At 41.0% G+C, this 22,084-nt stretch overlaps 2 protein-coding genes across 2 annotated transcripts in view; both read left to right on the top strand.

Moving 5' to 3' along the window:
• The window catches only part of HSD17B12 (hydroxysteroid 17-beta dehydrogenase 12), an 81,830-nt gene extending 80,068 nt beyond the window's left edge, over nt 1–1,762 (top strand). Inside the window, 1 exon segment of the mRNA XM_059474185.1 lies at nt 91–1,762. Within this exon segment, the coding sequence (XP_059330168.1) occupies nt 91–195 (105 nt within the window). The 3' untranslated portion in view covers nt 196–1,762.
• Nucleotides 1,763–3,146: 1,384 nt separating this feature from the next.
• On the top strand, nt 3,147–21,243 carry ALKBH3 (alkB homolog 3, alpha-ketoglutarate dependent dioxygenase). Its single transcript, XM_059474847.1, has 9 exons — nt 3,147–3,246; nt 4,511–4,623; nt 5,769–5,803; nt 6,676–6,723; nt 8,307–8,410; nt 9,603–9,691; nt 12,516–12,725; nt 19,212–19,310; nt 19,836–21,243. Exons 1-9 carry the CDS (start codon nt 3,177–3,179, stop codon nt 19,926–19,928), a joined length of 861 nt encoding a protein of 286 aa, XP_059330830.1. The 5' UTR covers nt 3,147–3,176; the 3' UTR covers nt 19,929–21,243.
• The last annotated feature ends 841 nt before the right edge of the window (nt 21,244–22,084 follow it).

A 22,084-nucleotide genomic window follows, 5' to 3' on the forward strand; every position in this document is an offset into this window, starting at 1 on the left:
TAGTATGGAAAAAAGAGTAATTAGTACAAGTTACAAAATGCTGAGACCTCACCCCCTTCTTTCATTTTTCTTCTTTTTTTTTTTTTTTAGGGATGGGTCATCTCTCTTCTACCTACATCTACTGCCATTAACTTGATAATGAAAACAAACAAACAAATACGGGCTCGTTATTTTAAAAAAATGAAGGAGAAGTAAGTGGGAAGCAACTTGACCTTGGGAACCTGGGACTCCTGCAAGTTCCACACCATGCTGCAACATCAAGTAGACTTAATGTTTAAACATCTCCAATCGTAGGTGTGCTTTCTAACAAGAGAACAGTCTTGTTTTGAGGATACAGATGAAACAAGACTGTTGACTTCTAATATTGATTGAAAAATAGGCTTTATTTGTTTATAGCTATTATGAGGGGGGAAGTGCTTTGAACTAAAATTGCATTGTGCTTTATGAAATACTTTCATGGACTTGATCAGACATCACGCTCTTGAGGAACATCTTGGTTATATAGTGTCCATCATATCTATTCTTGTGTTCATGGGTGAAGGGCAGAAAAAAAAGTAGTTCTCATATATTCCCGGGCAGGTGGGCAGGAGAGGAAAGGGAGCATAATTATTTTAAAAGGTAACCTAGTACTATTTCCAGAGTATTGACCTCTTGAAGCCCAGGTTTTGGATACTTGCAAGGATTCTGCACTATGAGTCAGCTCATGAGTGCTCCCCTGCTTACATGGTCCAGTGTGATTTTTTTGGTTATGAACTTGAGGGAAATGGGCCAAAACCAGAAATAAGTGTAATAGCTCATCTATAAATATATACATAAAGTAACACTGCAAAAAGCATTTAAAATCTTGGGTCTTGAATATGGATTCTAACTTTTCAGTAATATGTAATCTTCATGATTTGTAATAACATTTTTAAAAGTTCAGTGCCTGCTCTTTGTAATAGGTGGTGATAACACAATGTAGATAAATGTCACAAGTTACATGTTACATGCTGGTTGCTATGTAAAAGATTATGGGTACTTCAAATGCAGAGCTTGAAATGAGTTACTCTCCTTGTTAGCAATGGTGGTTTAAATTCTTTTTGAAGTTATGTATCAGTCTGTCTTTCTGGTGAGTTCTTTTGAAATGTGACTCCTGAATATGTAGATGGCTTTAAAAATGAGAACCAGGAAATGTCTTGAAGAGTAGAACAGTTTTAATTTAATTGCATTAAAATTAACTGGTCTTTTTCATGGTTCTGTTCCAAAGTGGAATGTTCCTATAAGGCTCAAGTTACCTAACTCCTGGACACAGGGATCAGAGTACATGAGAAGTCTGCACTGCTGTTGTCTGTGTTTACCTACTTTGTTAAAGATTTTGGTTTCTAACATTCCTTTTTATAAACATAAAATGTGTAAAACTTGCAAGGCAAATGAAATTGCAAGCAGCTACCACTGTTTTCTGTGGGTTTTTTCTGTCTTTCAAAGAATAATTTCAAGCTCTGATTTTGAAGTAAGATGTGTTGCACTGAGACATGATTTGGGGCTAACATTTCTGTACATTGAAAAAACCTGAATACCGATGCAATGGTGCTGATCAAATCTGAGATGCAGATCCTATCCCATAGTTTTCTTAATTTTTTGGAACAGGGATGGTGAAGTTGGTGGTATTAGTTCTCTATGAGCACATGATTTGGTTTGCTCTGGATCTGATGTGAAAGCATTGGACTAAAAAATCTGTATGTTTTTGACTTTGTAAAACAAATAAAATGGAAATTACTCTTGAGTCTTTAATGTGTTATGTTTTTCTTATAAAAATGTTTGCGGGTACATTGTCCTTTATTGTGAGTAATAACAATGAAAATTAATCTAATTTACTTGCCAAAACCAGTGCTTATATTAATTTGTTTTCCTGGCTGTCATCTACCCCGTATCTGGGATGCTTTAGGCACAGCATCTCTGTCCAGTTAAGGTAGGTGACTCTCCTGCTCTCCTCTGCACTGACTCTCACCTTGAATACTTCATGTGCAGTTTTGAGTGCCACAATATAAGATACAAAGCTATTGAAGAGTGTCCAGAGGACAACTGTGAAGATGGTGAAGGGCCTGGAGGAGAAGCCTTGTGAAGAGCAGTTTGAGGTGACTTGGTTTGTTCAGCCTGGAGGAGACTGACAGGAGACCTCACAAGGGGAGGTGGAGTGGCAGACACTGATCTCTGTGAACCAAAGGAACAGCATGAAGCTGAGTCTGGGGAGATTTGGGTTGGATACTAGGAAAAGGTTCTTCACTCCAAGGATGTTTGGGCACTGGAACAAGCTCCCCAGGAAAGTAATCATGGCACCAAGCCTGACAGAGTTCAGGAAGTGTTTGGCCAACACTCTCAAAAAGCACATGGTGTGATTTTTGGAGCTGCCCTGTGCAAGGCCAGTAGCTGAACTTCAAATGATCTTTGTGGATCTCTTCCAATTCAGGATATTCTATGATTTTACAGTGCTGATACTTTAAATAAGCAGAATACAAATTTTATTAGAACTGCTAAGCTATTAATAAACATTTATTTCCAGTTAACAATTTTCTAACTACTGAAGGTCTCCAGAAAGGTATGGCAGAGGGAATAGCATGCACATCCCAACTGGCACAGAGGGAGGCACCCAGGTAAGGAGGTTCTCTGAGCCCTTGGTCCCCTTTCACATGGTGTCAGGCTGCAGGTTGGGTTCCCACTCTCATGCCCTGAGATATTCCATTTTCAAAGCTGCAGCAGGGCATCACTAAACTATTTTTTCACCTAAATTTTACTTTCACTTTAACCTAAACTACCTCGAGTTTGATTTTGAATGTCTGTTCACCTTAGTGATGGAGGTAATGTCCATTTAATAGCTGTCCACGTCCTTGGGACTACCCTGGGCACCTGCCCGAAAACAGGAGGGGGTTTCTGGTGCCATCCGTCCCGTCCCTTGCTGGTTCCAAGAATGTTTTTCTTCCCGGCGCTATGCAAGGCCTGGGCTGCGCTTTCATCCCCTGTTGGAACGGGACAAGCGGGGCGGGAGGCGGCTCGGGCGGCGCTGCCGGCCCGGGCGCGGGGCGCCTTTAATGGGAGCTCAGCCCCTGCGTGCGCGGCGGGCGGGCGGAGCCGCGGCCCCACGGCCGGGCCCAGGCGCGGGCGGGGCTCGGGGCCCTGGGCAGGCCCGGGCCGGGCCGGCCATGGCGGAGCGGCGGCAGCGGGCCCGGGTGCAGGGCGGCTGGGCCGGCGCCCCGGCGGGGCGGCCCTCAGGTAAGGAGCGCCCACAGTCGCCCTTCCCTTCCTTCCCGGCGGCCGGGACTCCTGCGCCGCCGGCCTGGGCGCGACGGGGCGAGCAGCAGGCAGGGGCGCCGGTCTCCGGCTGCACTTTCCGACCGCCCTGCGCGGCCCCGTTTGCCCCGTTCCCGTCGGTAACTGAGCTGCAGGTGTTCGAACGCAGTTTTCCAGTGAAATTTGCGCCGGTGCCCCCGGTGCGGCGGTTTTGGCTGCGGAGCGCAGGGTGCGGTGTGGGCTGAGGCGCGCGTTGGTCTGAGCGCGTCGGGCGCGTCTCCGGCAGCTCCGGTGAGACCAGTGGAGTTGGGTGCAGGGGATTCTCTAAGGACAGGCAGCAACTTCTTATCCATAAAATGCATTATGTGCCTTCGTTTGGCTTGTCGCGGGGAAAACGTTGTAAAACAAAGAGAAGTAGCGAAAAGGGATGGAGTTTCAGTGTTTTTAGCAAACACTGAAACCAAAGAGTGCAGAGGCAGAGAAGCACTTTGAAGGTTTCCAGTCTTGCAGGAGGGACTGGTTTGTTTTTGTGAACATGCTCAAAACACGTTCCACTCATTGATTCTAGTTCCCGTAAAACTCCCATATCTCTGCAGACTGAGCATTCTAGGCAAGCCGGTTTTTTTTTTAATCATGAAAGAGAATAGCCAACTGTTTTGACTTGTGCATGTGGCCTCAGTTTTCTGTCACGGGTGCATTTCATTGTTTCTATTCTTAAAGGGATTTAAAAAAAATCCCCATTGAATTACACAGAGTGAAGACTGTCTGTGTTTCAGGCCCATTTCAAAGCTTGTTTGCGTGTGTAAATAAAACACCTGAAGTGGTGTGCCAAAGTTGCTCTTCTGCTTTCTCCCTGATTTAAAAATTCTGTTTTAATAGAAATTTTTTTGTCTTTTTTTTTCCCCTTAAGAAAAGGAATACAGAGGGAAGCAGCTTAGCTGCATGGAGCAATTTCTGATGGTGTGTGATAGGTGTTTGTTTTAGAATTGAAAACTTATAGATGTCATCCTTGCAGATAAAAGTACGTTTTCAGTTTTGTTTGTGGAAACAAAATAAATAACAAATAAATACATATTAAAAAAATCAGTTCCTGAGCAATTTTGACTCTTAGGTTTGGCAATTTCCTGAAGTCTCTGCGAAGCATAGAATACTCCAAGGAATGATTCCATAAGTTTTTCCTAACTATATTTTTTAGTATGGTGATATTCAATTCATGTGATCTTTTCTTCCTTCTTTCTTTTTTTAGCACCAAAGGCACCTGTGGCCAGCAGCCTTGCCCTTGCAGGTGCAAGGCCAGCATGGAGACAGAAAGATCAGCCTCACACTCAAAAGCAATTTGTCTTTGAAAAGCCATCAGAGGTAAAGCTTACAGAGTAACTAGCAGAATCTCATCTGTTATAAAACTTCATATGATAGGTAACAATTATTTGAGAATATAGTTAATTGTTTAAAATCTGAGCTGAGCTTTGAGCTTTTGCTAAGCAGAGTTGGCAATTGTTCTGTGTATATGGAGAAAAGAAGGTTATGGTCCCTCTGTTTAGCCTGTTCAAAACTACTCTTTTATAGAGAGCCGAAAGAATATGTTTTAGTAAATATTCAGTCTGCAATGTCCTAAGCACATTTGAGCTCTTCTTGTTTTCCTCAGGTGGGCTGTCTGTCTTAACTTGTTAAAGGGGAAGAGCGTGGTATTTGTTTTGTAGACTTAGTCTCATCAGCTGATGAAGGATATTGTGCTCTATGCAGCGTATGGAAACTTCCTTGATTGGGAAAAAAGATAATAATGAGCTCTTCTTTCTAAGCTAGACCTATTTGAAAGGCTGTCATCTAGGCTTGGAAGATGGCCTGGGAAGATTCTCTTTCCCCTGTGGCAGAGACCTGCTATCTGTATAGTACTATATTTTGATGCTCTTGCTGGCTCAATGCAGTAATTCCTTGCAAATCAGAACTGTACTGAGCTCAGAGAAGAGCAGCATAAATCCCTTAGACAACCAGAATGATAGCCAAGACTGGATTAAACTACTCTGTCTCTTAACAAAATACAGCTATCTTAGCTGTGCAGACAGCTGGACAGTGTAAGCTCCTGCTATGTCTGATCTTTCATGTTTTGCTCATTTGACTGAGGCCTGCGGTTTGTTCATGTTTCTTAGGGTTGTTCTGAAATTTTCCTTACGTGAGGATATTTTTATAAATATAAATATAAACATAAGAATTTTCTTGATTGCAGTTGATAAATATCAAGTATTGTGATGCCTAAATAATTTAGAAATCAGTGTCCTGTAGGGGGCAGTTGATGGCTAAAAACCAGCCTGCAGTGGTAGCTGCGTTTGAGAGTTTCTGGGGCGAGGAGGGAGTGGCTGAGCTGTTATTACTTCCCTCTTTCCCTGAGGTGTGTGTTTCTCACTGGCCACACAGTGTGTGGCTGCACAGAGTCACTAGAGATGATGTTTGCCTGCAGAGTGCCAGATACTTTAATATTCCCTGTGTACTGTCTCGTTGCCTTTCAGGTGGAGCGCAGAGTTCCAGAGGCAGGTGTGATCGAGTGAGTACCCTGCTGATTTCTCTGCACCTTTTCTGTTGTCACGGTCGGTAAGAGTAGAAACTGTGGACTTTTAACCCTTTTATCATGAGCTGAATGTGTTACCAGGAGAGCCCAAGTCTGTTAACTGGTTTTTATGCATTTTGTATAGCTGGCAAGCCAGTAACCATGAAGAGTTGAACATTCTGGTTCAGCACAATTGCCAGTATGTATCCTTTGTTAGCAGTCAACATTTTCCTGGGACAGTCCCAGTGTAAATGTGCTAGAAATTACTTACTCTGGAGTATACCAGAAATGCAGCTGGTATGGCAGCTTCTTTCAGGACTCAGAGAAGTAGCTGATAGTAAGTTTCGTAGTGAAGCTGGGTATTTGTATGTGACTTACCCTTTGTGTTGAAGTGGGGATCTTCCCAGGATAAGAAGCATGAAGCATGACAAGGTGTGGTGCTGTATGGTGGAGTTAGAGATACTGAAAATCCAGCTTGGCTCAGTTTGGCTGTCTTGGTAGAATTTTCTTTCTCAGTGTACCTGTAAATGCAAACAGTGATCTGAGTGCAGTCATGTATGGTTGTCTCCCTTAGGTTCCCTGTGACATCCTTCTTTTATTTTTTTCCAAGAGCCCTGAAGCTGTACTGAGCCTTTGATGAAGAGAGGGACAGGAAGTACACACGAACTCATTGGCTTCTGCAGCACACCTTGCTGTCTTACTCTGACCTCTATGTCCAGGACATTAGTTCTTCCCTTTTCTAACTTTCTTTTCTCTTTTAAAGAAAACATTCGCTAGTCCAGGCCTACAGCAATTCTAGTCTGTGCTGCTCAGTCTAAGATAATTTCTTGTTTGTCTTTCTGATGGCTCTTTCCTTTCTACATCCTCAGCAAGCCTGGTGTGTATGAGCTCAGCAAGGGACCCACTGGCATTTCTAGGTAAGTGGATGAAATGTTAATGGTTTTTGCAGAGTAATGTGGTGATCCTCAGCTTTCGGAAGTCCAGTCTCTGCGGAGGGTTTTGACTTCAGCAGCTGCACATGGCGCTTCTTGTGCATCATCTGTCTAGAGTACTTCTGGAAATACTTTTGAGTGGCACATAGCAGGGACTGAGCTGGTTCTGAGCAGCACTGAAGAGAAGAAAAAGAAACCTCTTGACATATTGTGTGTACTTCATCTGCTGCTCTTTCCAGCATAAGGACAAGGGGCTATGTCCATTTGTGTCATGATTCACAGCAAGTTGCTGATGAGAATTTGGATCAGTATTCCTGTCTTAGCAAGTGTGTGATGTCTGTTGTACAGTTAAGAGCAGCCCAAAACTTGTAGCTGTAAATTGGAATTGTTTTAAATAAATCTAATGAAAGCATTTAACTTTAGGCAATTGTGGTAACCTCAGGATTGTCCCTTGTGCTTATATGCCATGCCTTAATTATTTCAGCTTCAGGGTACTTCAAAGCAAAACCTACTTGTTCTGTGATTCCTACTAAGTAAAATTTTACCTTGCTGACTTAGCTGCAATATCAGTATTAAGCCTCTTCTTTTGAATTTGATACATTTTTATTAATAGTGGAAAAAATGCCAAGGACATAGTAATTTTTTGTACATTTATTTAATTTCTTCTGATTATTGTATTATTTTATTTTTGTGCCTTCATCTTAGTTCCTTCTGAAGATGCAAATAAATCTTTAAAATATTTTGAAAAGTAAAAGCTTTGGCCAGCTGGAAGTAGACAAGATACACAGCTGGGTTATCCTGCATTTTCTGGAGTTTATTTTCATAATACACTGATGGAATATATATATTTCTAGAAAGTTAGTAATCAGATTTATGTATTTTTTAAACACCTTTACTATATATTCTCACTGTGACATCTTTGGGGCATGAAGTACTTGTGAGAGTGAACTGCTGTTAGCAGCATTCCTACTCTGCAGCCCACCACAGTGGTTGTAATTCCTGGGTGACCGTTAGTCCAATCAAAATATTAGATGTACATATGGAAATGAAAAAATAGGAGGTGTTAAATACTGTCCTTATGCTAAATACTTTTCCTTATGCTTTGAAAAAGAGAACAGGAATGGCAGTAGGGATAAAGGGCTGTCAAATTCTGAGTGATGAGGAGATGGTGAATAAAGGGCAATTATTTGCTTAATTTTGATTGTATTGCCATAATCAGGTCTGTCTGATTTATCAGATGTGAAGTTAATAGCAAGCAGAAGGATGCAATTTTTCACAGCATATGGCTGATTCTGGAATTCATGGTATGTTGCTGGTTGTCATATGTTTTTATAAGTTTTGAAAAGAAATTACATTCATTTGGTGAGGGTAAGACTCAACAGGAGCCCTTCAATTCTTTCCTTCACATGTGCTTTTGGCTGTGGTCAGAAACAGGATACTGGGCTTTGACTTTTGATATGATGCATTACAGCCATTTCTAACTCCTTTGGGAATCCTGGAAATGAAAATATTTTCCCAAAGCAGATACAGAAGTGTGTATTCCTTCCATTTTTCTTTTTCATCCTTAGGATTCATTTGATTCCTGGCTTTATTGACTCAGAACAGGCAGACTGGATGTTTGAGCAGCTCCTCCAGGACATCCCCTGGGGTCAGCGCACGCACGTCAGGCAGGGTAAGGAGTGTGTGGCCACCTTTTCAGGTCACTCACAGGTCAATTCCATACCAGAATCTGTGCACTGTTTAGAATTGATTTTCATTTTCAGTGTTACCACTTGTTCAAGTTTCCATGCAGGTTTTCCATGCACATCTGAAGGCTACTGCAGCTTACTTTTCAATCTCTAATATCATGTTACTGTTGCCAGCTAAATGAGATATTTCCAAAATAAAATTGCCTGTCTTAAAAATCTTGGAATTTTACTGTTTTTTCTATCATTTCCAGTTCTTTTTCTCACTCATTTTTTAAGATTTAGTCTGGCCACCATCACATAATCTCCCAGCAATACTTAAAAACTGTGTTCTTGGAGGTTTCTTTCATGAGGTATATTTTTTGCCTATTTTTCTGAAAATTCCAGCAGAACATGTTCATTTTCCTTTGGCTTTAGTTATTGGTTCCAATGTGCAGTTGGTGGAGAGGCTGCTATTCTGGATTTTTTTCACTAAGGGGCACCTGTTCTAGCCAAATTTTGCTTTCAGTCAGGAACTGATGTAAGATAATGTATCAGAGCAGTTACTGGATGGGACTGGAAAATGTCTTCAACCTGTGTGTTTGTTGGCTGACAATAAAGGGACAGTATAATGGAGAATGCTACCTGTCAAGCATGAGAAATAGTTGCCTAGATAGTCTTTTCAGAAGCCAAAAAATTATTTTTAACCTGATGTTTGTGTTACACCACAGAACACGAACACATTTAACAAAATATTGTGTCCAGCCCTGCTGCATTTTGTTTCTGTAGTGTCCCAAGGATGCTACAGTCCTTTCTACTTCACCCTTTCCAGTGCATCCAGCTGCATCTTGCAGCTTAGGCCAGCCTACTGGGCACCAGCACCAAGTGAACATAAAGCAAGATAAATTTTCAGGTTTGTTTGCTATCTTTAACTCATCCAGTCTCTGCTATGTCTGGCTTTTAGGGGTAAGAAAATTGATGCTTCCAAGATTTTGGCAAGGTAATTCCTCCGGCGGATATGCACCTGATTTTGAATAATTTAATTCCTTCACTTGAGTTCATTATGTTAAGGGGCCGCTTTTTTAATTTTAGGTGAATGGACAATATCTTTTTGATCAAGTTTCTTGGCAGAATTGTATCATCTTTCCATTTTTAAATTGTTTGATAAGTCAACTGAGAAAGTCTTCCTGTATTTTTCAGAAGTATCTTTTGAGGAACCACGGCTTACATGCTGGTATGGGGAACTTCCTTACACATACTCCAGGATAACAATGCAGCCAAATCCAAATGTATGTATATGTTTGTATGTGTTTTATTATTGTCTTCAGAGAAATCCTTTGCAGAGATCAAGAGATAAAATTTCCCTCTATCCTCTATTCTAGCTATCTAGAGAATCTGTTAGCAGCAGATTCTACTGGAATGTGGTCAGTTTTATACAATATACTTCATGAGTGAGTTGACTGAGAGCAGTCAGTGTGATTTAGTTGCCAAAAGGAGGTTACTACTCTAGTGTTTAAAGTTTTGCTTTGGGTTGCTGTAGCTTTGTACAAAACTCTGAATTGCTCTGTGTGACAAAGATTCCAAGCATCATTGGATGGGAGATTTTACTGCCCACAGTAATACTGATTTTTTGCTGTAAAGATACCATAATACTAATTACTGAAATAGTTACTTTCAGAAACACTTCGGTTCAATGCTGCTTAAATGAAAGTTTAGGCATATCTTGGTTCCTATGTGGATGCTGTGAAATTTACACATCTGTGAGCTGCTGAGCAGCTCATCTGCTCAGCAACTCCAGATTGTAGCATGTAATTTCCCACACTGTTTTGGAAGAGTTAAAAGCCTTCTGAGTGACTCGGTGATGTTTTGTTCATGTTTTCTTTCCCTCCCCACCTCTCTCTCAGCCTGTTGTCCCATCAGCCTGTCTCTTGGAATTGCTTTGTTTAAAATTTCCACAGCAGTAATTAGGTGTCACTGTTGAAAGCTGGATAGCATGAGAGGAAAGTGTCCCAAGTCCCAGAACTGCTGCCAAAGTGGGATGTTTGGGAAGAGTTGGAAAGGCACTATTTAACATGATGAGTTGTGAAGATTTCGTAGTCTCAAAAATACTGTAGTTAAAAATTCTATGGTCTATGGAACTTGTGGTGGAAAAACAAGCATTTCTTTGGTACTCATTTGTGAATGCTGTTTTAACTGGGCTTTTCTGAAAGCTGAATGGCTTTAGGGATTGGGAGTGCCCTCACAAAATCATTCTGTTGTACACTAATGATTTAAATCCAGTTCAGAACTGCCTATTGTGAAATCCATCGCTGTTCAGAGATTGGATAGACCCCATATACCCTGAATTCAAGGTTTCATTTCAGTTTGCATCAAGTTCTGAGTTACCACTCATTGAGCCACTGGCTTGTTTCTCTCATCCAAAAGGTACAAGGCGTAAGTGAATCACTCAGGCTGTGATTCTGTCTTTTATTCTGGAATATTTCTGCTTTTTACTGAGAGGAAGAAACTCAAGCAGGCAGTGAGATGCACTGGAGAAGTTGCATAGCTGGAAGCCAGCCCTTCCCCAGCTGGAAGTTGCCCATAGGCTGATCTATGGGTACACTGCACAGGGACACTGGTGTTTCACACAACTTTGTAGGTGGGAGTACCTGCAGCTTAGAAAAGTAGGGATGGTGTAAAAGTACAGTCCCTACCTGTAGAATAGGGTTTCTAGCGCAAAAATATCTTGAGTAAAATGTAATTTAGTGCACAGCTTAGCCAAAACTGATTACTCCCTTAAACACTTTATCTGTTGGAGTAATTAGCTTTGTGTCCTTCCTTTTTTGTTTGGTAAGAATTGGTGTGATTGCAGCACTTCTAGATATAATCCAGTGTGTGTGCCTCGTAATTTTTGTTATTAGAAATGTTTTTCTGTAAGCAGTAATAGAGTTGTTTCAACAAAACTACTTCCACTGCTGCAGGTTTGTAGTGGGGTTTCAATTACATTGTAAAATTCACTGTATGGTAACATTTTAGTAATACATAATTCTGTGATGGGACTTGAAGAAATATAGTCCTGGTTGGTCACTGAAAAGTGCCCTCAATAATTCTTGTTGGACTCCTCTGCACATTCAGGCAGCCCAGTTGCAAAGCAAACTTTTTTGGGGTGGTATTACTGCTTTTCAGTTATGTTCCATAACTGCAGGCTATGTTTACCTAGAATTAATTAATCACATGATGATTAATTGTTGAAGGCATGACTTAGCTAGAAATACCCCATTAGGGAAAGATGGTATGTTGAGGCTCCTGCAGTGTAACCAATAAGTTAAATACCTGTTAAACTTGGGGAAGCTTGGAAAGAAGGTAGTTCAGCCTTGTTTTTTAGAGGTGGATACTAGAAAATATTCTCAGGTGTCTGTTGCTTTTTCTGCCAGTGGTGCACTGGGAGATTTGGAATCAGTTTCTTATCCTCTCTTGCTCTCTGATTCTGCTTACATAATGGGCAAAAATTCTGGCCTACATTGCTTTGGCTTTTTTTTCTTTCTTTATATATTTGTGAAGTTCCTAAAAGCACTCTGACAGATGAAAGTCATGATGTAACTTCATAACATTAAATAACTGAACTGAGTTGTAATGGAATGTACAGAGCTTCCCTGGGCTGTGGGCTCAGCAAGGTGTTAGCAAAGGAAGGGATGAAATCCAAGGCCAGTGACATTGGTGTTGAGACCCACTGAAGAGTTACAGTGGTGAAGGTAAAACCCCAAGAGGTGATGAGTTGAGCTCAACAAGCTGTGTTAACAGAGTGGGACAGAGGGCTGTGTTATGCCAACCATTTCCTCTTGTTCTCTGTCAACAGCTGCAGGCAATTGAGAGCAGTGTCACTTAGTCACTGATTGCTTCCATTAGTGTGAAGGGCAGCCTGGCTTCAGAGTTTTAAGAGATTGAGTGATGGGTAACATGTGACTATATTGCAGAAAGCCCCACCCATTCCTCTGATCTACTAAAAATATCAGCAGAATTGCTGTAATTTGTTTGATTTTAAGTTTATTGTGATTAAAGTGCAGTGTATTTTGTTCCTTGGTGGTTTTTGCCTTCTGTTCATGGCGCTGACATTTGCCTCTGTTGTGGTTGCAGTGGCATCCCGTGCTGAGCATGCTGAGGGAGCGCATCGAGGAGTTCACTGGCCACACCTTCAACTCTCTGCTCTGCAACCTGTACCGCAGTGAGAAGGACAGCGTGGACTGGCACAGTGACAGCGAGCCATCGCTGGGGAGAAACCCTGTCATTGCCTCACTCAGCTTGGGGGCCACTCGGACCTTTGAGATGAGGAAAAAACCTTCCCCTGTGAGTGTTCATCCCACACTGACTCCTAGAGCTACTAACAGGTTTACTGTTTTCCCCATTTAAGGAAACTTAATTACTAAAGCATTTCAAAGTTAATGAAAGCACAACTTGCAAAGTTCTGTGGAATAAGTGCAGGGCTCAAGAAATCTCTTGCATGGACCATGACATTCTGAGGAAGGGGATGGGAGCACTCTAGTGTAATGTGCAGCAGTGTAGTGTAGTGCTGCAGTGAATTGGAACCTGGGCAGCCTTCTGCCCAAATAAGGGCCCTTTATGGTACTTAAAATGAGATCAGTGGTGCTGGAAGTAGACTTACACTGTGCAAATGAATCAGAGAGTTGCATTTTCTTAAACTCAGGACAATGTTATGTAATGCAGAGTGTACATGGGGTGAAGAGTAGTTCTGACTACTCTTGTAAGTAAAAATCCTCTTGACAATGTTTTCATTTTGATGCGTGTGTATTCAGATTGAGGGGCAGTGAACAAAGGGAAGAAGCTCATTTCTTTTCCATGAAATGCCTTGGAAGCTGTCACATCATACTGGCAGGCTAAACAGAGATCCTCTTCTTGGATGAAGAGACCTGTGGAATATAATTTTGGGAGTTAATTGGTGATTCAGTAGTGAATTCTCTTTCTAGATGAAGTGCTGTGCTTGAGAGTGCTTTGTTTATAAGCCAGCTTAAATTTCCCAGTTTGTATTTATCCAAGTAAAGGATTCACATGTGTTGAGAATACAGGCCTTATTTTAGCATGTCCTGTTTCAGATGAATTTTCTGCTTGTGCAGTCTTTGACAACTTTGGAAAGTAGTTTGCTAGCTGGTTGTGCTGCTGTTTATTCTGAGTAGGTAGTACAGAGAGCAGAGGTGATAATTAACAGCCTACAGGAAAACTCTGTGCTGACATACTGAAGCCTACCCATCAAGAGCCACCTTGGGTTACCTAGTCTGAGCAGAAAAGGTCAGAAATGGAACCAGAAAACAAATAGTAGTTTTCACCAGATCTCCAATTTGTAAATTCTTTGTTGCCTGAAGTGATTTTAATCTTGGTCCCTGAGCATGAGATCACATAACCAGTCTATTATGTCAGTGAGCATAGCATGAGTAAGTATCCCTGATGCTGTGTTGATAATAAAATGTCAGCTGGAAAGTTTATTCCTCTAGAAAACTGTAAATGGTGCTTGGATTCATTTTACAAGTCCCTGTGTTCCACATCAATCAGAACAGAATCAGAATAAAATACACTTAAAGTTCAGTATAAACTTTGCAGGTTCTCTCTTAAAAATCAATCCTAGTTCTTGAGTAAGATGCCTGTTTTATAGATTTTCTGAAAAGACACCCACTATTAGCAAAGGGGAAATTGAGTCTGTGCCATTTGTACTTGACTGCCTTGTTTGAGCTGTTCTGCACGATTTCTTCCCTTTTCTTCCAGGGATGGATGGTTTTCTGTAGATGTATCCCTCAAGGTCTCCTCATTTTTTTTTTAACACCTTTGACCTGATATTTCTGACTAGCTGAGTCTTGCTATGAAGTGTATTCCTTTTGCAAGTGACATACCTTTTTTCTGAGGTAGAATCCCCATGTGCAGATCTTTGGAATAGTTGCTATTAAGTGTGTCCTGTGCCTGAGGGAATTCATACTTAATAATTACATGGCACACATTATGTATTCTTTGCACATTCCCAAAGTTTCCTCAGAGCATCCTATGACAATAGATGCTTTGCCAAGTGGGAGTTACAAGAGGCTCTGATGGAAATTACAACCTTTCAGGCTGTACTAAATAAGTAATTTCCATACCCTATTGTACTGTAGCGTTCTCTCTTTCATTAAGAGAAAGTTAAAACTGGTTGTAGGTCTTTGAAGTTTGATCATTCCTTTGTTAAAAAGCAAGTTACAGGAAGAAGAATGTAATCTAGGGAAAAGGAATTCATATTAACAGTCATCACAGGCATTCAGGCTCTCCCTGGTTTCAGGATCAGCCAGTATCAGTACATTGAGTTTTCCAGAGTTAGCCTTCATTGAGGAGGGAAATAGGAAGTAAATCCTTTTCCTCCCAAAATTAAACCTATTTGAGGGCCAACACTGTGCTTTTTCAGATTTTATGGCTTCAAAGACCTTAGTTTCCCTCTGTTCTTGTAAGTGCTTTTAAGTATTTTGAGATGAAAGATAAAATGAACATACAAGATGAGAACATCACTTATGGTAGAACATCACTGTGGATAAATGGTCCCAGGAAAAAGGGTGGTTTCCTGTGTGGGACCATGTATTGAGTACAAAACTGCATGTACCACAATACATAGGCAGCTTGAAGGGCAATTGAAGGGTGCCAGATGAGAGACTTCAGTTCATGTTGGTATCTGTACAAATATTTTCTAGATTATCACTTGAAATGTGGATGAACCTGATAGTGAATAAAATCCTGTTTCTCTAATTGAAAAGATGAAGAGTAGGGTTGATGGGTTGCATTTTCTGTGCATGTTTATGTGAATTTTGACAATTGTCTGTTAGTAGTTTGATAGTGTTTATATAAGTCACTCTGAAACAATTACACAATCTGAAATCTTTTTTCACTTGGCAGAAATGAAAAGAAAGTTACTTAGGTTCAAGTGGTTTTTTTATTGTCCTGAAAATTGTTCTAGGGTGAGGTAAGGAAAGGTTCAGTCCTCTGCTTTTCTTTTTGGTAAGCACTGTACTGGGTAAGTCTTCGTCATATAATAGAGGGTAAAGGAGTGCAGAGACATGCATAGACTATTCATATCTTCTTAAACAAGCATTCTTTGTGGATAAGTAGAAATAATTCTTACTGGGATTTCAGTCCTGTGCATGTTAAAAAAGCTGCAAATACATTTCAGGTGTAAATTCATCACTGGAATAAGGAGACTTCATGGGAATTAACATGACTCCAGCAACAGTTTTATTTTGCCTGCTGGAATTTTTGAGCATTCTTTTTTCTAAATACAGCCTCTTCTGTTTATTTGGACCGATTACATGATAGCAGCTGGTATTTTTCCCTTGCTTTAAATGGTTTCTAGGGTTTTTTGGGTTCCTACTTCATAGTTAAAAGTCTACAGTGATGTGGCTTCTTCTATTTTCTTCTTCCAGCTCCAATAAATTGCTTTAACCTTGCTCCTGCTTTCTTGTTCCTCCTGCCCCCATCATTGTAGCTCCTGCCTACACTGAAATCAGGAGACAAATGCTTTGCTTTCGAGCTGTGATTCATACACAGTGCACACAGCTCTTGTTGAGTCAGTGAGTCCTCGTGTGCTTGCCTACAGCCTGAGTGTCACCACTGTGGCACTGTGACCTCCTCCCATTGCCCATACAGCCTCAGCCCCCAGGCCCACTTGGACATGAATTCATCCTGCCAGTGGAGAGGAATTGGTTCCACTCTGTGGGATGGGTGTTTCTGGTACAGCCTCACACCATTTGTGCTATTGCTGGTTCACGGCTCAGCTCTGAGACAGGGCCAGGTTATCTGGTTGTGTCCCCCTGGAAGCTGAGTGGGGAGTGTTGCTGTGGGGAGAAGGGTGATCCCTGATGCCCCACCCTCCAGTGGGGGGTGGGGGCCATAGGGACAGCTGGGTGGTCATCCAGCAAATGGCCGTGTGAACTGGAGAGGGAGTTAGAAAGCCAGCTGTCAGCTTGCCCTTCTTCCATCTATAACCAAGGAAACTGATGGCTGCTGGGAAGGGAGGGAGCTTCACACCTGTTAGACAATAGCAGCATGTTCTGGTGTTCAGGGAGTCAGCCTTGAGATGGGTCTGTCCTTCAGATGAGTCCCTGAAGCACAGTCCTTTTTTCCTAGCAGAAGGTAAAGCTCTCCTGGAAGGAGCATAAAAATAACCCTTTGTGTCATAACAGACCAAATTGAAGATGAATGTGGGAATCTGGAGCATGTTATAAGCAGGGATTCAGACCAAGATATGAAGCAGGTTGAACTTTTAGATTGGCATCAAAGAGATTCCCAGGCAGTGGTGGCTGCAGTGGAGGAGGAGGTGTTGTCCCCCAGCAGTGGCAGGCCTGAGAAGCTGTGGGCAGGCAGGGAGGAAGAAGGGAGTGCTCAGCTGCAGGACTGAGGGAGTCTCAGGTTAGGCCTGTGTAGGCAGACCAGTGCACCATGTGAGCAAAGGGCAGTATTACTGATACTCATCATTACTGAATCTGTAAGGAACTGCAGGGAGGATTTTGTCAGAGACAGTGAAAACAAACATGTTCAATGCAGAAGAATTGCTAGGTGAGAATACTTTGTTGTGGAGGAGGATGTTTACACAGCTGGTGCTAGAGATGTATACTGGAGAACAGGGATACAATCCAGATGAAATCTGAAAAATACAAGATTTGAACTTTTTGTTAGGATGATGCTCTTGGTGGTTGGTAAATAGGTGAAGCAGAAGACTAGAAGCCAGTATTCTCCGTGAAAAATGCTAACTTTTGAAATTGAAAATTATTTTGCATCATTTGCCTGTATAAATGCATTATTATTTATACATTCTTCTACAGGATGTTTCCGTTTACTTTTCCTTATAATAGAAGAGTCCTCTACACTGTCCAGAAATCATTTCCTACAACTATAGCAATGGACTTTACTGAGATTTAAGAAACAAACTTGGGTGATTTACATAAATTTGTACTAAATCTTTTGTCTTTCTGATTTTCAACAAAACAACCTTGATGGAGTCCAGGAATTCTTACAGATTTTGTATTCACAGCTTCCCATCAACTCACACTGAGCTCTCCTTACTTATTAACTGTAGTTACTGTAATTAAGGATTTTTAAAAAAAAGTTTAACCGATGTACTTGGATAGTGTAAAGCTTGGATTTTATTGAACATGTAAGTGTAACTCAAGATTATGAAAATTTTAATATATAAAAAGCAGAACAGTTGCTTGACTATACCTGGTTTTTAAGCAAGTGGGTTTGTGGTACATACATAGTGTTACAAAGTGAACATAAAGAAGTCACCTGATGCACTTTCCATGTTTGTTACCAGAAGGTCTTTTCCACCTTTGATGCCAAAAATAAATTTCCTTCATAAACTTCTTGACCTCTGAAAGTCAAGTCAAGCGAGTTTTCTGTATGTCTGACATCAGCTCTGGGAATAAAAGTTCTGAAAGGAGCTTTGGTTGACAGTAATGGCACATAAGAAAGTAAGAACTTTTTGTTTAACTTCACTGGCTTTGCAAATCAAATGGACATAAAAATCTCTTTTTCTAAGTAAAATGGAGTTCAGAGATGTCCCATTTAAACCAGAAACTAATTATTGTTTTTACATACTGACTTTTCTAAGCCTAAAGGATGTTTTCTCCTAAATCATTTATCTTAGCAGAATTCCTTTTTAATTAAGATGAGCAAGAGATAAAAATAAGCCCTCTGTTGTCCATCACAAAGTGAAATGATGTAATCCTCTGAAATAGAAAGTATGTATGCAGTGATATTTCTCTGCTTTTCCTCAGCAGTCATGTTTACAACACCTATTTTTGAAATTTTTTCCCCGTTTCCATTGACGATAAGAAAATGTTTCCTGCTACTGACTTGATACCAACCAAGCTCTTTGCATTCCAGGAAGTGCAGTCCTTTTTCTCTCTGCATCTTATTTATAAACACACACACACACATGCTCCTTGGAGGCTTTCTGAAAATCAAACTGTTTTAGTTTAGGACATAATTTTCCCAGTATTTGTTACTCTACCTCATTATTTTGAGATTTCAGCAAGCTGTGAACTTTTATAAGGACAAACCTTCCTCAAGCTGTACTGCTACGTACTGAGCAATGTATAACTCTGATTTAAAGTTGGAAAGGATAGTGCAAAGCAATAGAGAGTTGCTGTTCCCACTCAGTGTGGCACGTGTGAGACCACTGCTGGGGTGTGTCACTATGTTTAGTTGTTATATTTGAGCTTTAAAATAGTTACACATAATCTAAAGGCTTAACAAAAGTTTGCAAATTATTTGTCTTTTAGTTTAGCATTCTGTTTTGCTTAGTGGTGATTAAGACAACTTGTTTTACCAGATATTATAGGAAAAGGAGATTTTTTTTTTTAATTAGAAAAACTTCTTACAGTAGCTAGAGGCATAGCAGCATGTAATGTTGTAACAAGAGAAATTCAGGATAGCAGGAAGATGTTACTTTTGATGAAGTAGTTAACTGTTGGAAATTAGGGTGGCTATTGCAGCGTGTCTCGACACTGAACTGTTTAAGATGTTTCCACAAGGTTTGCAGCCTCACTCCAGAATTTTGCACTAAATCCAGGAACTGGTTGTTGAACTTTACCTGTGGCATCCAGCCAGTGAGATGCATTGGCTTCTTTTCATCGTTTAAATGCTCAGCTCCTGGGCTTTGTATGAAATACAGATACAGAGAGGTTTACTTTGACCTCTTGATCTTGGAAGAGCCTCCTCCCTCACAGGCTTTCTAAGCTCTGCTGTAAAGGACTGGTTTTCTAGCAAATGCACATGCCTGCTTCTTCAGTGTCTGATGTTTCTTTTTAGGAAGAGGATGGAGACTATACTTATGTGGAAAGATTTAGAATCCCACTTGATCATGGGACTCTGTTGGTGATGGAGGGAGCCACCCAGGAGGATTGGCAGGTAAGAACTCCTTGGCGCAGTTTATGTGCTTCACTTGCAATGTAGTTGTCCAGATATGCTGAGGCACTCCCATGAAGGTATGGGACATTCTGCTTCCAGTGGCACAGCTGTTTTCCAAGGCATTGGTATTACTTTCTGCCTGAGAATTTGAAAGCACCCACAGAAACAAGGGGCTTGCTTTCATGTACCAAGTAATGCAGTAGGAATCAGTTCGGATGTTCCAGCATTAAAGTTCAGTGACAAAGGTTGCAGCCTGCAGTGAAAAGAACAAAATCAATGTAGAAATTTAGAATATCAAAAGTTGTAACTTAATTAAGAATTCTACAGTAATGTACAAAGACTTCTTGTTTTCAGTGGCCCTGAGCAGTCAGAACCTTTTTTAACCTTACCTAAGTGTTTAGAAATATGAATAAAAAGCTATCTCAGGAAATGAAGGTTTTAGTCATTGTTTAATTGTTTGATTACTTGTATTTTAAATGTACAAGCTCATGCTTTTTTTTTTTTTCCCTCTAATGCCACTTACAGCATCGAGTGCCTAAGGAGTATCATTCCAGAGATGAACGAATAAACTTGACATTTAGGATCATTTATCCAGAACCTGATGGAGTTTGGAAGTGAAGAGCCCCTTTGGACATTGTTGGATGTACACCCACAGCAGATCTAGAGCCTTAGATTGCTGCTGATTCAAAGGAAGCCTTACAGAAACAGAGTTCCTTGAAGTCATGGGGAAAAGAGTTGATATTATGAAGACCTTTGGCAATCAGAAGCTGCCTGTGTTATCTGGACAGAAATGATATGTTATTAGATGAGACTAAATCACAGACTTTAAGTTTTTGAGCAGTGATTATTCTTAAAAGAGCACAAAGCAGGTGAAAGATGTGAGAGGTCCCAGCTGGAGCAGACAGATTCAGTGAGCACATAGTTTGCACCTTGTCTTGTCTCTCCTTTACTCCCAAGTTGTGATCTCAGTTGAAAGTAATGGCAAGATGGGATTCTGTGATGTAAATCCACTTCTGTGTGTCTGTACAGAAATGGGAAAGCTGCACTTGGGGATGATTTCTGGGTATTAGCTCATTTCACCAAAGGGTGGTGCACTGCTTTTCATCTGAACGTTGCAGAGTCTTTTCCAGTTAGGCAATCAGTTTCATAACTTAAATAACTACTTGAATTATACTGGTGTCCAGTGGAACAGAGGGTCAAGGCTCTCTTCTGGCGTGCACTCTGTGGTCAGACTTTGTCCTAACTGTTTATCCATGTAGACAGGACAAGGCAAAGGCAAGCAACAGCGACATCTGACTACATTGCTTCTGGGTCAGTGCATTTTGCATTCAAGAATATCACTCTTGAGCCTCTGTTATCTCTTGGGCCTCTGCTGCCACAGATCAGCAGTCAGCACCTCAGAGCAGATGCCAGGCTGACTGCTGGAATCCTTCAAGCTTGCCTGCTGCTGGGAAGCAGTGGGCTCGTCTCTGCAGTCTGGATGTTAAGTCAGGAGTGCTGCCCATGTGATTAAGTTCTTTCTGCAGCTAAATATCATCACTGTACAGGGTCAAATCGTAGGTTTGGTCCATCTTCACTGCCTGCCTGCAGTAGGATCTAAGCACAGGTGAATCCTCTATGCCTTGCAACACGTTAGCTTTGTTAAGCAAGCTAATGTCCATCTTCACTGTAAGGATAAATTGGTGTTGGGAAAATATCTGTATTTTCTTAGCCAGCATTTGTTGTGGTTTCAGTTCTTATTTGGTGAGAGCAGTCAAGTTATTAATACTTAGTTATGTCTATGTTTTAATGTTATTGATGACATAAAGGACATAAATGTTGAGCCATTTCACTCCCTGTGGTCTGAAATTGGGCAGAATAATTTCCTAGAAACGCTTCTCTACCTAAACCACCATACGTTATTCTTCTAAAATGATTGAATGTTACTAGAAAACTTAACTTCATTATCTAATTATGTCTTTACTTTCATCCCAATTTGTACGGAAATATTTTTGGAGTATTTTAATGTTGTTTTCTTACATTTGAATCTTTTGTCTAGGCTCTGTGATATATTTCATGGGAATCAGAGTTGAAGGAGGCAGACACTTTCATATTTACTTTCTTTGGGTCATTGGAGCTTTGTGCACATCCCTGTGTGTGTGTGTCCAGGTTTGGCAGTGCTGACAGAGTGGGTGTCCTTAACCAAGGGACAGTGCTAATTTGTCAGGTACTCTGAGAAGGCAACACTCTGCCCATATCAGTTCATACAACTCCATTTGTTTTCACTGTGTTAAGAGCAGCCAGGCTGCAAGAAAGAGTAGGAGATGGGGATGAGTTGGAAACTTTTAAACCCCCAAACCTGAGCTTGTGGAAATTGCAACTCGTTTGAATTCAGTGAATCTGTGGCACATAACTAATGGCAGGACCCTGGAGGCTGATGCTGTTGTGGAAGAGCAGTTTTTCACCTCCTTTTCTTGGTTTCAATTTGTCATGTTAGCAAATTTTGGTTTAGTTTCTTTACTTCCTTTGATTTGGGAAAAGACCAAGTTTTCCTCTCCAGAAGTGAAGTGATTTATAGGAGAAATGTTCTGTCCCCCAGTGCTCCTTTTGTTGCTGGAGACTGCTGCATTCTGCTTTCTCTCACGTGTCAGCTTCACTGTATCCAATCTGTTTGACAGTGAGGAGAAGGCATATGGCACCATTCCCCAGCCTGTCCTGTGTGTACTGGCTGCAAGGGGAGCACTTGGCCTAGGGGTCAAGTTTCTTTGTCAGCTGGGAGCTTGTGGTCCTTCCTT

The sequence above is a fragment of the Ammospiza nelsoni genome, chromosome 6, assembly GCF_027579445.1.
Source record: "Ammospiza nelsoni isolate bAmmNel1 chromosome 6, bAmmNel1.pri, whole genome shotgun sequence".
Lineage (NCBI taxonomy): Eukaryota > Metazoa > Chordata > Aves > Passeriformes > Passerellidae > Ammospiza > Ammospiza nelsoni.

Coding starts and splice junctions, on each gene's coding strand:
- ALKBH3 (XM_059474847.1), top strand. CDS start 3,177: ATGGCGGAGCGGCGGCAGCGGGCCCGGGTGCAGGGCGGCTGGGCCGGC. Junction 5,804..6,675: donor CCAGAGGCAGGTGTGATCGA/GTGAGTACCCTG, acceptor CTACATCCTCAG/CAAGCCTGGTGTGTATGAGC. Junction 19,311..19,835: donor CCACCCAGGAGGATTGGCAG/GTAAGAACTCCT, acceptor TGCCACTTACAG/CATCGAGTGCCTAAGGAGTA.